The sequence below is a fragment of the Heterodontus francisci genome, chromosome 15 (genome assembly GCF_036365525.1).
Source record: "Heterodontus francisci isolate sHetFra1 chromosome 15, sHetFra1.hap1, whole genome shotgun sequence".
Lineage (NCBI taxonomy): Eukaryota > Metazoa > Chordata > Chondrichthyes > Heterodontiformes > Heterodontidae > Heterodontus > Heterodontus francisci.
The window spans coordinates 101406101-101420797 of NC_090385.1; the positions used below are offsets into that span (position 1 = coordinate 101406101).

The 14697-nt window shown below is 46.0% G+C and overlaps 1 protein-coding gene across 1 annotated transcript in view; it reads left to right on the forward strand.

Moving 5' to 3' along the window:
* LOC137377950 (gamma-aminobutyric acid receptor subunit beta-4-like) overlaps positions 1-14697 on the forward strand; it is a 974353-nt gene that overhangs the window by 580929 nt on the left and 378727 nt on the right. Inside the window, exon 4 of the mRNA XM_068048015.1 lies at positions 5701-5921. Within this exon, the coding sequence (XP_067904116.1) occupies positions 5701-5921 (221 nt within the window). The remainder of the gene's footprint in view (positions 1-5700; positions 5922-14697) is intronic.

Here is a 14697-nt window from a genome sequence, read left to right on the forward strand (position 1 = left end):
CCCATCATTACTGACGCACACTCTGATCCCCACCATTACTGACTCACACTCTGATCCCCATCATTACTGACGCACACTCTGATCCCCACCATTACTGACTCACATTCTGATCCCCATCATTACTGACTCACACTCTGATCCCCATCATTACTGACTCACACTCTGATCCCCACCATTACTGACGCACACTCTGATCCCCATCATTACTGACTCACACTCTGATCCCCATCATTACTGACTCACACTCTGATCCCCATCATTACTGACGCACACTCTGATCCCCATCATTACTGACTCACACTCTGATCCCCATCATTACTGACTCACACTCTGATCCCCATCATTACTGACGCACACTCTGATCCCCATCATTACTGACTCACACTCTGATCCCCATCATTACTGACTCACACTCTGATCCCCATCATTACTGACGCACACTCTGATCCCCACCATTACTGACTCACATTCTGATCCCCATCATTACTGACGCACACTCTGATCCCCACCATTACTGACTCACACTCTGATCCCCACCATTACTGACGGACACTCTGATCCCCATCATTACTGACTCACACTCTGATCCCCATCATTACTGACGCACACTCTGATCCCCATCATTACTGACGCACACTCTGATCCCCATCATTACTGACTCACACTCTGATCCCCATCATTACTGACGCACACTCTGATCCCCATCATTACTGACTCACACTCTGATCCCCAACATTACTGACTCACACTCTGATCCCCACCATTACTGACGCACACTCTGATCCCCATCATTACTGACTCACACTCTGATCCCCAACATTACTGACTCACACTCTGATCCCCACCATTACTGACTCACATTCTGATCCCCATCATTACTGACGCACACTCTGATCCCCATCATTACTGACTCACACTCTGATCCCCAACATTACTGACGCACACTCTGATCCCCACCATTACTGACTCACATTCTGATCCCCATCATTACTGACGCACACTCTGATCCCCATCATTACTGACTCACACTCTGATCCCCATCATTACCGACGCACACTCTGATCCCCATCATTACTGACTCACACTCTGATCCCCATCATTACTGACTCACACTCTGATCCCCATCATTACTGACTCACACTCTGATCCCCATCATTACTGACTCACACTCTGATCCCCATCATTACTGACTCACACTCTGATCCCCATCATTACTGACTCACACTCTGATCCCCATCATTACTGACTCAAACTCTGATCCCCATCATTACTGACTCACACTCTGATCCCCATCATTACTGACTCACACTCTGATCCCCACCATTACTGACGGACACTCTGATCCCCATCATTACTGACTCACACTCTGATCCCCATCATTACTGACTCACACTCTGATCCCCATCATTACTGACTCAAACTCTGATCCCCATCATTACTGACTCACACTCTGATCCCCATCATTACTGACTCACACTCTGATCCCCACCATTACTGACGGACACTCTGATCCCCATCATTACTGACTCACACTCTGATCCCCATCATTACTGACGCACACTCTGATCCCCACCATTACTGACTCACACTCTGATCCCCATCATTACTGACTCACATTCTGATCCCCATCATTACTGACGCACACTCTGATCCCCATCATTACTGACTCACATTCTGATCCCCATCATTACTGACGCACACTCTGATCCCCACCATTACTGACTCACATTCTGATCCCCATCATTACTGACGCACACTCTGATCCCCACCATTACTGACTCACACTCTGATCCCCATCATTACTGACTCACATTCTGATCCCCATCATTACTGACGCACACTCTGATCCCCATCATTACTGACTCACACTCTGATCCCCATCATTACTGACGCACACTCTGATCCCCATCATTACTGACTCACACTCTGATCCCCATCATTACTGACTCACACTCTGATCCCCATCATTACTGACTCACACTCTGATCCCCACCATTACTGACTCACACTCTGATCCCCACCATTACTGACGCACACTCTGATCCCCATCATTACTGACGCACACTCTGATCCCCACCATTACTGACGCACACTCTGATCCCCATCATTACTGACTCACACTCTGATCCCCATCATTACTGACTCACACTCTGATCCCCAACATTACTGACTCACACTCTGATCCCCACCATTTCTGACTCACACTCTGATCCCCATCATTACTGACTCACATTCTGATCCCCAACATTACTGACGCACACTCTGATCCCCACCATTACTGACGCACACTCTGATCCCCATCATTACTGACTCACACTCTGATCCCCAACATTACTGACTCACACTCTGATCCCCACCATTACTGACTCACACTCTGATCCCCACCATTACTGACTCACACTCTGATCCCCACCATTTCTGACTCACACTCTGATCCCCACCATTACTGACGCACACTCTGATCCCCATCATTACTGACGCACACTCTGATCCCCAACATTACTGACTCACACTCTGATCCCCACCATTACTGACTCACACTCTGATCCCCACCATTACTGACTCACACTCTGATCCCCACCATTTCTGACTCACACTCTGATCCCCACCATTACTGACTCACATTCTGATCCCCACCATTACTGACGCACACTCTGATCCCCATCATTACTGACTCACACTCTGATCCCCACCATTACTGACGCACACTCTGATCCCCATCATTACTGACTCACATTCTGATCCCCAACATTACTGACGCACACTCTGATCCCCATCATTACTGACTCACACTCTGATCCCCAACATTACTGACTCACACTCTGATCCCCACCATTTCTGACTCACACTCTGATCCCCATCATTACTGACTCACATTCTGATCCCCATCATTACTGACTCACACTCTGATCCCCATCATTACTGACGCACACTCTGATCCCCATCATTACTGACTCACACTCTGATCCCCAACATTACTGACTCACACTCTGATCCCCATCATTACTGACTCACACTCTGATCCCCACCATTACTGACTCACACTCTGATCCCCACCATTACTGACGCACACTCTGATCCCCATCATTACTGACTCACACTCTGATCCCCATCATTACTGACTCACACTCTGATCCCCATCATTACTGACGCACACTCTGATCCCCATCATTACTGACGCACACTCTGATCCCCATCATTACTGACTCACACTCTGATCCCCATCATTACTGACTCACACTCTGATCCCCATCATTACTGACGCACACTCTGATCCCCGCCATTACTGACTCACACTCTGATCCCCATCATTACTGACTCACACTCTGATCCCCATCATTACTGACGCACACTCTGATCCCCAACATTACTGACGCACACTCTGATCCCCACCATTACTGACGCACACTCTGATCCCCACCATTACTGACTCACACTCTGATCCCCGCCATTACTGACGCACACTCTGATCCCCACCATTACTGAGGCACACTCTGATCCCCACCATTACTGACGCACACTCTGATCCCCATCATTACTGACGCACACTCTGATCCCCACCATTTCTGACGCACACTCTGATCCCCATCATTACTGACTCACACTCTGATCCCCACCATTACTGACTCACACTCTGATCCCCATCATTACTGACACACACTCTGATCCCCATCATTACTGACGCACACTCTGATCCCCACCATTACTGACTCACACTCTGATCCCCATCATTACTGACTCACACTCTGATCCCCATCATTACTGACTCACACTCTGATCCCCACCATTACTGACTCACACTCTGATCCCCATCATTACTGACTCACACTCTGATCCCCATCATTACTGACTCACACTCTGATCCCCAACATTACTGACTCACACTCTGATCCCCATCATTACTGACTCACACTCTGATCCCCATCATTTTTGAAGCACTCTGTACACCACATCAATACCCATAAATTTCTAAATCTCATCTGCTTGGACTATGTGAAGGAATCAGACTGTATGAATGGCTTGTGTTTTAATACTGTAATAATGTGCAACAGTTTTTGTCACTTTACTGTTATTAGTTGATGTATATTAAAGTCTGTTGTTTAAAAGTACTCGACTCTGAATTCGGTCTGGATGCTGTTGGTGGACTGACATCGCTTTGTTGTGACTAACTACAGGAATTGCTGTTCTGTTCTGTTTTTATGAATCCAGTTAGTGCTATTATCATTTTCTGTGCTTTATAGAAAATAAGAAATAAAAGTCTTACATTTCCGTTGTACTGATCACAAATTCAGAATGTCCCTAATGCCTCACTGCCAATAAAAACAAAAAGATTTGCATTTGTATTGTGATTTTCATAACCACCGGACATCTCAAAGCACTTTACAGCAATGAATTACTTCTGAAGTGTGCTCACTGTTGTTACTTATGTAACGCAACAGCCAATTTATGTACAGCAAGATCCCACAAGCAGAAATCTGATCCTGAGCAGATACTGTGTTTAGTGATGCTGAATGAAGGATTAATATCAGCCAAAATACCGGCAGTAACTCCTCTGCTCTTCTTCGAAATGATATCGTGGAATCTTTTACATCCATCCGGGAGGGCAAACCGGGCCTCAGTTTAACATCTCATCTAAAAAACAACACTTCTGACAGTGCAGCTGTCCCTCGGTACTGACTGGGAGTGTCATAGTCATAGAGTCGTACAGCATAGAAACAGGCCCGTCGGCCCGTGTCCATGCCAACCATAATGCCTATCTATACTAATCTCACTGGCCTGCATTAATTCCATATCCCTCTATGCCTTGTTCATTCAAGTACCTCTCCAGATGCCTCTTAAATGTCGCTACTGTTCCTGCCTCCACCACCTCCTCTGGCAGCTAATTCCCGATACCCACTATTCTTTGTGTGAAAAATGTACCCCTTTGATCCCCTTTAAACCTCCTCCCTCTCACCTTAAATCTATGCCCTCTAGTTTTAGTCACCCCTACCATGGGAAACAGACTCTGACTATCTACCCTATCTATGCCTCTCATAATTTTATATACCTCTATCATGTCCCCCTCAGCCTCCATCGCTCCAGGGAAAACAGACCCAGCCTATTCAATCTCTCTTTCTAACTCAAGCCCTCAAAGCCAGGCAACATCCTGTGAATCTTTTCTGCACCCTCTCTAGCTTAATCACATCTTTCCTGTAGTTCCAGAACTGCACACACTATTCCAACTGCGGCCTAACCAACGTTATGTACAACTGTAACATGACGTCCCAACTCTTGTACTCAATGCCTCAGCCGATAAAGGCAAGCATGCCATACGCCTTCTTCACCACCCTGTCTACCTGTGTTGCCACTTTCAGGGAATTATGTACTTGCACCCCAAGGTCTCTCTGCTCAACAACACTCCCCAGGGCCCTGCCTTGACTATGTGCTCAGGTCTCTGAAATGGGACTTGAAGCCACAGCACTCTGCCTCAGAGGCAAGAGTGCTATCACTGAGCCACGGCTGATATTTATCATTCATATTTATAATTAAATGCAATTGTTCAGAAACATAAGCTACCTATAGCATTGCATAGAACACCACCAAAAAACTGTTGTACTTACAAATATCTTTTAAAATGCAGAGCTGTTGTAAACACCTATTTAAACTTTGTGCTTGAGCATCAAGGCAGATATTTCTAACCTGCACAACACTGTTTTGCAGGATTATACGATCACTATGTACTTCCAACAAGACTGGCGGGACAAGCGCTTATCGTATACAGCACTCCCGCTCAACCTCACTCTCGACAACCGAGTCGCTGACCAGCTCTGGCTCCCAGACACATACTTCCTGAATGATAAGAAATCCTTCCTGCACGGGGTGACAGTGAAAAACCGCATGATTCGGCTGCATCCAGATGGCACTGTGTTGTACGGACTCAGGTAAGTGCTGACTGAGTAGGATGCAGTTTAAGTATTCCACCAGCTTAGTGTACCTGCACAATACAAGTAACACCAGCAGGAGGGTCAGTAATCAGAGGACACGGAGTTAAATAATTGGCAAAAAGCACAGGGAAGATGAGGAGAATTTTTATTGCAACAGGTTTTTCTGGTCTGGCATGCACTGCTTGAAAGGGCAGTGGAAGCAGATTCAATAGTAATTTTCAAAAAAGAATTGGATAGCTAACTCACAGAGCCAGCACAGAGACAGTGGGCCAAATGGCCTCTTTCTGTGTTGTATCATTCTATAAAACTTACTTGAATTCTCTGGTGCAAATATGGAAATTGACAATCCTTATACAAGGCAAGTGTCATTTCCTAGTGACCTGCAGCTTTGCAAATGAAAACTTAATGGTATCTAATACTGAGAAATGCACAATTCAAATTGATGCTTTAACACCAAAATGTTTGTATATGTAATTCTCACACAAAATTCTGTATAAATGGTATACTATATAGTTTTGGCAGTACACAATAGTGGAATATATACAGTTCAGTAACAGCCCTGAATTGCAACATTAAATTAAGAACAGCAGAAATGACTGGGCTCCGCTAACTAGCAATCCAAATGTGGCACTACATTGTGGAAATGGCTGAGGAGAACCAGGGGTACGTTTTCACACTGTAAATCACCAACAAGGAGTAAAACCTGAAGTGTTGCACACCAAGAGGAAGGGAGGAGAGAGGAGGTGAAGAGAAAGACAGGATGAGAGGACAGGAGACAGGAGAAGGGAAGAGAGGGAAGGAGGAGAGGAAGAGGAGGGGAACAGAGGAGGGGAACAGAGGAGGCAGGGGAGAGGGTGGAAAGTCATAGAGCTTTGGCCCATCGTGTCTGTGCCGGCCATCCAGCACCCAACTATTCTAACCCCATATTCCTGCACTTGGCCCGTAGAGAGGAGGAGATGGAAGGGGAATAGATGAGAAGGGAGGAGAGGAGAAAATGAGGAGTGGAGGAGAGAAGAGGATTTTCAAAAATTATTTTCCAAAATTCACTAGATTCTAGGTGGCAGTGGATTGGACATTATAAAGGTAGCGTCACTATGCAAGAACGGAGTGAGAGGGGAAACTGGCAAGTAGAGGCTGGTGGGAATCGGGGAAAGTGTTGATCCTGGGATCTGTGGGAATCGGATTGCTAGGAATGTGGGGAGAGTAGCTACTGGAGCCTGTGGGAATCAGATTGTTTGGGAACGTGTGGAGAGTAGCTGCTGGAACCTGTGGGAATCAGATTGTTTGGGAACGTGTGGAGAGTAGTTGCTGGAACCTGTGGGAATCAGATTGTTTGGGAACGTGTGGAGAGTAGCTGCTGGAACCTGTGGGAATCAGATTGTTTGGGAACGTGTGGAGAGTAGTTGCTGGAACCTGTGGGAATCAGATTGTTTGGGAACGTGTGGAGAGTAGCTGCTGGAACCTGTGGGAATCAGATTGTTTGGGAACGTGTGGAGAGTAGCTGCTGGAACCTGTGGGAATCAGATTGTTTGGGAACGTGTGGAGAGTAGCTGCTGGAACCTGTGGGAATCAGATTGTTTGGGAACGTGTGGAGAGTAGTTGCTGGAACCTGTGGGAATCAGATTGTTTGGGAACGTGTGGAGAGTAGTTGCTGGAACCTGTGGGAATCAGATTGTTTGGGAACGTGTGGAGAGTAGTTGCTGGAACCTGTGGGAATCAGATTGTTTGGGAACGTGTGGAGAGTAGTTGCTGGAACCTGTGGGAATCAGATTGTTTGGGAACGTGTGGAGAGTAGCTGCTGGAACCTGTGGGAATCAGATTGTTTGGGAACGTGTGGAGAGTAGCTGCTGGAACCTGTGGGAATCAGATTGTTTGGGAACGTGTGGAGAGTAGTTGCTGGAACCTGTGGGAATCAGATTGTTTGGGAACGTGTGGAGAGTAGCTGCTGGAACCTGTGGGAATCAGATTGTTTGGGAACGTGTGGAGAGTAGTTGCTGGAACCTGTGGGAATCAGATTGTTTGGGAACGTGTGGAGAGTAGTTGCTGGAACCTGTGGGAATCAGATTGTTTGGGAACATGTGGAGAGTAGTTGCTGGAACCTGTGGGAATCAGATTGTTTGGGAACGTGTGGAGAGTAGTTGCTGGAACCTGTGGGAATCGGATTGTTTGGGAACGTGTGGAGAGTAGTTGCTGGAACCTGTGGGAATCAGATTGTTTGGGAACGTGTGGAGAGTAGCTGCTGGAACCTGTGGGAATCAGATTGTTTGGGAACGTGTGGAGAGTAGTTGCTGGAACCTGTGGGAATCAGATTGTTTGGGAACGTGTGGAGAGTAGTTGCTGGAACCTGTGGGAATCGGATTGTTTGGGAACGTGTGGAGAGTAGCTGCTGGAACCTGTGGGAATCAGATTGTTTGGGAACGTGTGGAGAGTAGCTGCTGGAACCTGTGGGAATCAGATTGTTTGGGAACGTGTGGAGAGTAGTTGCCGGAACCTGTGGGAATCAGATTGTTTGGGAACGTGTGGAGAGTAGTTGCTGGAACCTGTGGGAATCAGATTGTTTGGGAACGTGTGGAGAGTAGTTGCTGGAACCTGTGGGAATCAGATTGTTTGGGAACGTGTGGAGAGTAGCTGCTGGAACCTGTGGGAATTGGATTGTTTGGGAACGTGTGGAGAGTAGCTGCTGGAACCTGTGGGAATTGGATTGTTTGGGAATGTGGGGAGAGTAGTTGCTGGAACCTGTGGGAATCAGATTGTTTGGGAACGTGTGGAGAGTAGCTGCTGGAACCTGTGGGAATTGGATTGTTTGGGAACGTGTGGAGAGTAGCTGCTGGAACCTGTGGGAATTGGATTGTTTGGGAACGTGTGGAGAGTAGCTGCTGGAATCTGTGGGAATCGGATTGTTTGGGAACGTGTGGAGAGTAGCTGCTGGAACCTGTGGGAATTGGATTGTTTGGGAACGTGTGGAGAGTAGCTGCTGGAACCTGTGGGAATCGGATTGTTTGGGAATGTGGGGAGAGTGTATGGAACCTCTGTGATTGTGCCTCTGCCCTTGTCTCAGATGCTTCTCACTGGGGATTCCAGCTGTCTATGTCATCACACTGTGAGGCTCAAAGATATTACAAAACATATCAAATTCAAAATTAAATCTAACCCTTTTAACTAAAATGAGAAGGTTTTGCTGGTTAACAATTGAAAAAGAAGAGATTGTTTTGACAAAGGAGAGCGTGTATTTATTTGCACCTTTATAGTAAAGTATCCCAAGATGCTTCACAGGAGCATCATCAGATCAAATTTCACATTGAACCAAAAAGTTGATATTAGGGCAAGTGACCAAACCCTTGGTCAAAGAGGTAGATTTTAAGAGTGTCTTAAAAGAGGACATGGAAATTGGTGGTCTTAGTGATGACGCAGACATGTGGTTGGAAGTTCATCTAAGGGTCAAATATGAGACCAAGGTTACAAGCAGTCTGGTTCAGTGGCCAGGAAGAGGGATGGATTCAGTGTCTCAGGAGTGGAGGTTGTGGTGGAAACTGAAGACATTGGTTTCAGTCTTTCCAATATTTGGTTGGAGGAAATTTCTATTGATCCAGTACTGAGTATCGGATAAGCCGGACCGGTTTCACCTGAACAGAGCCAGGATCAATGTCCTTACAGGGTAATTTGCTCGTGTTATTGGAGAGGGTTTAAAGTAACTTGGCAGGAATGCAGAAACCAGGAAGTAATTAGAGAAGAAAATCAAGATGCACAGAGAATTAGCAGAGACAGATAGCACGAGAAGTAGAAAACAGTAAGGTATGAGGAGGTGTCAGTGTACAAGGGAATGCAATAAGGTCTAAATTAGCTTTACAGTGCATATATGTGAATGCATAGAGTGTGGTAAATAAGGTTGGTCAGCTGCAGACAAAGATAGCCACGCGGAAATATGATGTTGTGGTGATAACAGAAACCTGGCTCAAAGAAGTGCAGGACTGAGTACGACATATTCCTGATACATGGTATTCAGGAAAGATAGGGAAGGAAGGAAAGGAGGAGGGGTAGCTGTATTGATTAAGGAGAACATTACAGTGCTGGAGAGAGAGGATGTCCTGGAGGGGTCAAGGACAGAATCAATTTGGTGAGAACTAAGAAATAGATCTACCATTAAATTGTTGGGAGTATTCTATCAGCCACCAACTAGTGGGAAAGATATAGGGGAAGAAATTTGCAAGGAAATTATAGAGATGTGCAAGAATTATAGAGTAGTTATTGTTAATCTGTTAATTGTATCAATTGCTTGATTATATGCAGGTGGAGGGCATTTTGGGGTCTTATTTGAGCATTTATAAACAGTCACTTACTGAGACTGGTGAAGGTTTTGAGTGAGGAGCTACGTGTTTGTAATCCTTTTACTCTGTACAATAAATGTGAAACTGAGTAAAGATAGGCTCCAGCATTATCCTTCCATAATGAGCTTTCTAGAGTTTAACAGTTATAATGGGGGACTTTAATTATCCTAATATACACTGGGATAGTAATAGTGTAAAGAGCAGAAAGGGAGAAGAGCTTCTGAAGTGTGTTCAGGAGAATTTTCTACATCAATATGTTTTCAGTCCTATGAGGAAGGACGCATTGCTGAAAATACTCAGCAGGTCTGGCAGCATCTGTGGAGAGAGAAGCAGAGTTAACGTTTTAGGTCAGTGACCCAATCATCATGTTTTTATTTCAGATTTCCAACATCTGCAGTATTTTGCTTTTATTTTAACCATTGCTGGATCTGGTTCTGGTGAATGAGGTGGGTCAAGTCTCAGTAGGGGAACATTTAGGGAACAGAGCTCATAGTATTATAAGGTTGGCGATGGAAAAGGACAAGGAACAATCCAAAGTAAAAATTATTAATTGGAAGGGGTCCAAGGTGTACTAGCTAGATGGATAAAGAACTGGCTGGGCAACAGGAGACAGAGAGTAGCAGTGGAAGGGAGTTTCTCAAAATGGAGACGTGTGACCAGTGGTGTTCCACAGGGATCCGTGCTGGGACCACTGTTGTTTGTGATATACATAAATGATTTGGAGGAAAGCATAGGTGGTCTGATTAGCAAGTTTGCAGACGACACTAAGATTGGTGGAGTAGCAGATAGTGAAGGGGACTGTCAGAGAATACAGCAGAATATAGATAGACTGGAGAGTTGGGCAGAGAAATGGCAGATGGAGTTCAATCAGGGCAAATGCGAGGTGATGCATTTTGGAAGATCCAATTCAAGAGTGAACTATACAGTAAATGGAAAAGTCCTGGGGAAAATTGATGTACAGAGAGATTTGGGTGTTCAGGTCCATTGTTCCCTGAAGGTGGCAACGCAGGTCAATAGAGTGGTCAAGAAGGCATACGGCATGCTTTCCTTCATCGGACGGGGTATTGAGTACAAGAGTTGGCAGGTCATGTTACAGTTGTATAGGACTTTGGTTCGGCCACATTTGGAATACTGCGTGCAGTTCTGGTCGCCACATTACCAAAAGGATGTGGATGCTTTGGAGAGGGTGCAGAGGAGGTTCACCAGGATGTTGCCTGGTATGGAGGGTGCTAGCTATGAAGAGAGGTTGAGTAGATTAGGATTATTTTCATTAGTAAGACAGAGGTTGAGGGAGGACCTGATTGAGGTGTACAAAATCATGAGAGGTATAGACAGGGTGGATAGCAAGAAGCTTTTTCCCAGAGTGGGGGATTCAATTACTCGGGGAAACGAGTTCAAAGTGAGAGGGGAAAAGTTTAGGGAGGATATGCGTGGGAAGTTCTTTACGCAGAGGGTGGTGGGTGCCTGGAACGCGTTTGCCAGCGGAGGTGGTAGACGCGGGCACGGTAGCGTCTTTTAAGATGTATCTAGACAGATACATGAATGGGCAGGAAGTAAAGAGATACAGACCCTTAGAAAATAGGCGACAGGTTTAGATAGAGGATTTGGATCGGCATAGGCTTGGAGGGCCGAAGGGCCTGTTCCTGTGCTGTGATTTTCTTTGTTCTTTGATCAGTGGAGTGAGAACAGATCTGGCCCAGGTAAATTGGAATCAAAGATTGGCAGGCAAAACTGCAACAGAACAATGGGCTGCCTTTAAAGAGGAGATAGTTCAGGTGCAGTCAAGGTATATTCCCATGAGGGGGAAAGGTAGGATAAACAAATCCAAAGCCCTTGGATGACCAAAGAGAGTAAGATGAAACAGAAAAAGGGTGCATATGACAGATTTCCGGTGGATGATACAAATAAGAACCAGGCTGAATATCGAAGGTTTGGTTCAGAGGGGAAGTGAAAAAACAAATACGAGAAGCAAAGAGAGAGTATGAGAAGAGACTGGTATCTTCAGTTATGTGGATTGATGGGAAAAGCTGGGGTTGTTCTCCTTTGAGAAGAGGAAATTAAGAGGAGATTTGATACAGGTGTTCAAGGTGGTGAGGTGTCTGGATAGAGTAGACAGGGAGAAACTGTTCCCATTGACAGAAGGATTGGGAACCTGAGGACACTGATTTAAGGTGATTGGCAAAAGAAGCAACAGTGACATGAGGAATAACCTTTTTATGCAGTGAGTAGTTCAGTTTTGGAATGCACTGCCTTCTAGTGTGGTGGAGGCAGATTCAATTGTTGCTTTCAAAAGAAAATTGGAAAATTATCCGAAGAGAAAACATTTGCAAGGCTATGGGGAAAAGGCAGTGGAGTAGGACAAGGTGCATTGCTCTTGGAGAGAGCCAGCATGGAGATGATGGGCCAAATGGCCTCCTTCTGTGCTGTGATGATTCTATGCTATTTTAAAGACAAAAGAGGGGTAGAGAGAGGTGATGATGAGGTAGAGCAGTGTGTCATCAGTGTGCACGTAGAATCTGGCACTGTGTTTTCTGCTGATGTCCCCGAGGGTCAGCATGTAGATGAGAAATAGGAGGGAGCCAAGGATAGATCCTTGGGTGGGAGACTGCAGAGGTAATGGTGCCGGAGTAGGAATAGATTCTCTGCCCATGACAGGACGGATAAGAATGGAACCAGGTGAGAGCAGTCCCACCCAGCAGAACAACAATGGAGAGGTATTGGAGGAGGATGGTGTGGTCCACCATGTTAAAGGCTGCAGACAGGTCAAGAAGGACGAGGAGGGATAATTTACCTTTGCCACAATTACATAGGATGTCATTTCTGACTTTGATAAGAACCGTCTCGGTACTGTGACAGCTGCAGAAACCTGATTGGAGGGATTCAGACATGGAATTTTAGGAAAGATGGGCACTGATCTGGGAGTTGACAACATGTTCAAGGACTTTGGAGAAGAAAGGGAGGTTGAAGATGGGCTGGTAGTTTGCAAAATGGTATCCCTGGTCGAGTGGCCAAGGGCAGGTTTTTGAGGAAAGGGTTGATGACAGCAGATTTCAACAAGAGTGGGGCAACACCTGAAGAGAGTGAACTGTTAACAATATCAGCCAACATGAGGACCAGGAGGGGAAGCTGGTGATCAGCAATTTAGTATGAACAGTGTTGAGGGAGCAGGAGGTGGGTCTCAGGGACAAAATGAGCTCTGAGAGAGCGTAAGGGGAGATAGGAGAGAAACTAGAGAAAGATGTGAGTTCAGGGCTAGGGTGGGGGTAGGGTGCGGGGGAGGGGGGAACATTGGAGTATGTTTGGCCCAGTGGGATTAGGGAAGCTGCAGATTGTGTCTGTGTGTGTCTCTGTCTGTGTGTCTCTGTCTGTGTGTCTCTGTAATGTTCACAATTGGCATAATTTTAATTGCATACAGAAGCATATTAGTGGCTAGATGGAGTTGAATGACCTGCTGAGGGGGGGTTGAGGGATCTGATGAGGTGGACAGCTGGGAATGTTCTGTACTTAGTTGATTGGCCTAAAAGAGCTTTTCACTCCTAACAGTTGAGGAAAGCAAAGCTCCATCCCCAAGTTTACTTCACTTTCAGTTGTCCAAAGAACAAAGAACAAAGAAAATTACAGCACAGGAACAGGGCCTTCGGCCCTCCAAGCCTGCGCCGATCCAGATCCTCTATCTAAACATGTCGCCTATTTTCTAAGGGTCTGTATCTCTTTGCTTCCTGCCCATTCATGTATCTGTCTAGATACATCTTAAAAGACGCTATCGTGCCCGCGTCTACCACCTCCGCTGGCAACGCGTTCCAGGCACCCACCACCCTCTGCGTAAAGAACTTCCCACGCATATCCTCCCTAAACTTTTCCCCTCTCACTTTGAACTCGTTTCCCCGAGTAATTGAATCCCCCACTCTGGGAAAAAGCTTCTTGCTATCCACCCTGTCTATACCTCTCATGATTTTGTACACCTCAATCAGATCCCCCCTCAACCTCCGTCTTTCTAATGAAAATAATCCTAATCTACTCAACCTCTCTTCATAGCCAGCGCCCTCCATACCAGGCAACATCCTGGTGAACCTCCTCTGCACCCTCTCCAAAGCATCTACATCCTTTTGGTAATGTGGCGACCAGAACTGCACGCAGTATTCCAAATGTGGCCGAACCAAAGTCCTATACAACTGTAACATGACCTGCCAACTCTTGTACTCAATACCCCGTCCGATGAAGGAAAGCATGCCGTATGCCTTCTTGACCACTCTATTGACCTGCGTTGCCACCTTCAGGGAACAATGGACCTGAACACCCAAATCTCTCTGAACATCAATTTTCCCCAGGACTTTTCCATTTACTGTATAGTTCACTCTTGAATTGGATCTTCCAAAATGCATCATCTCGCATTTGCCCGGATTGAACTCCATCTGCCATTTCTCTGCCCAACTCTCCAATCTATTTAT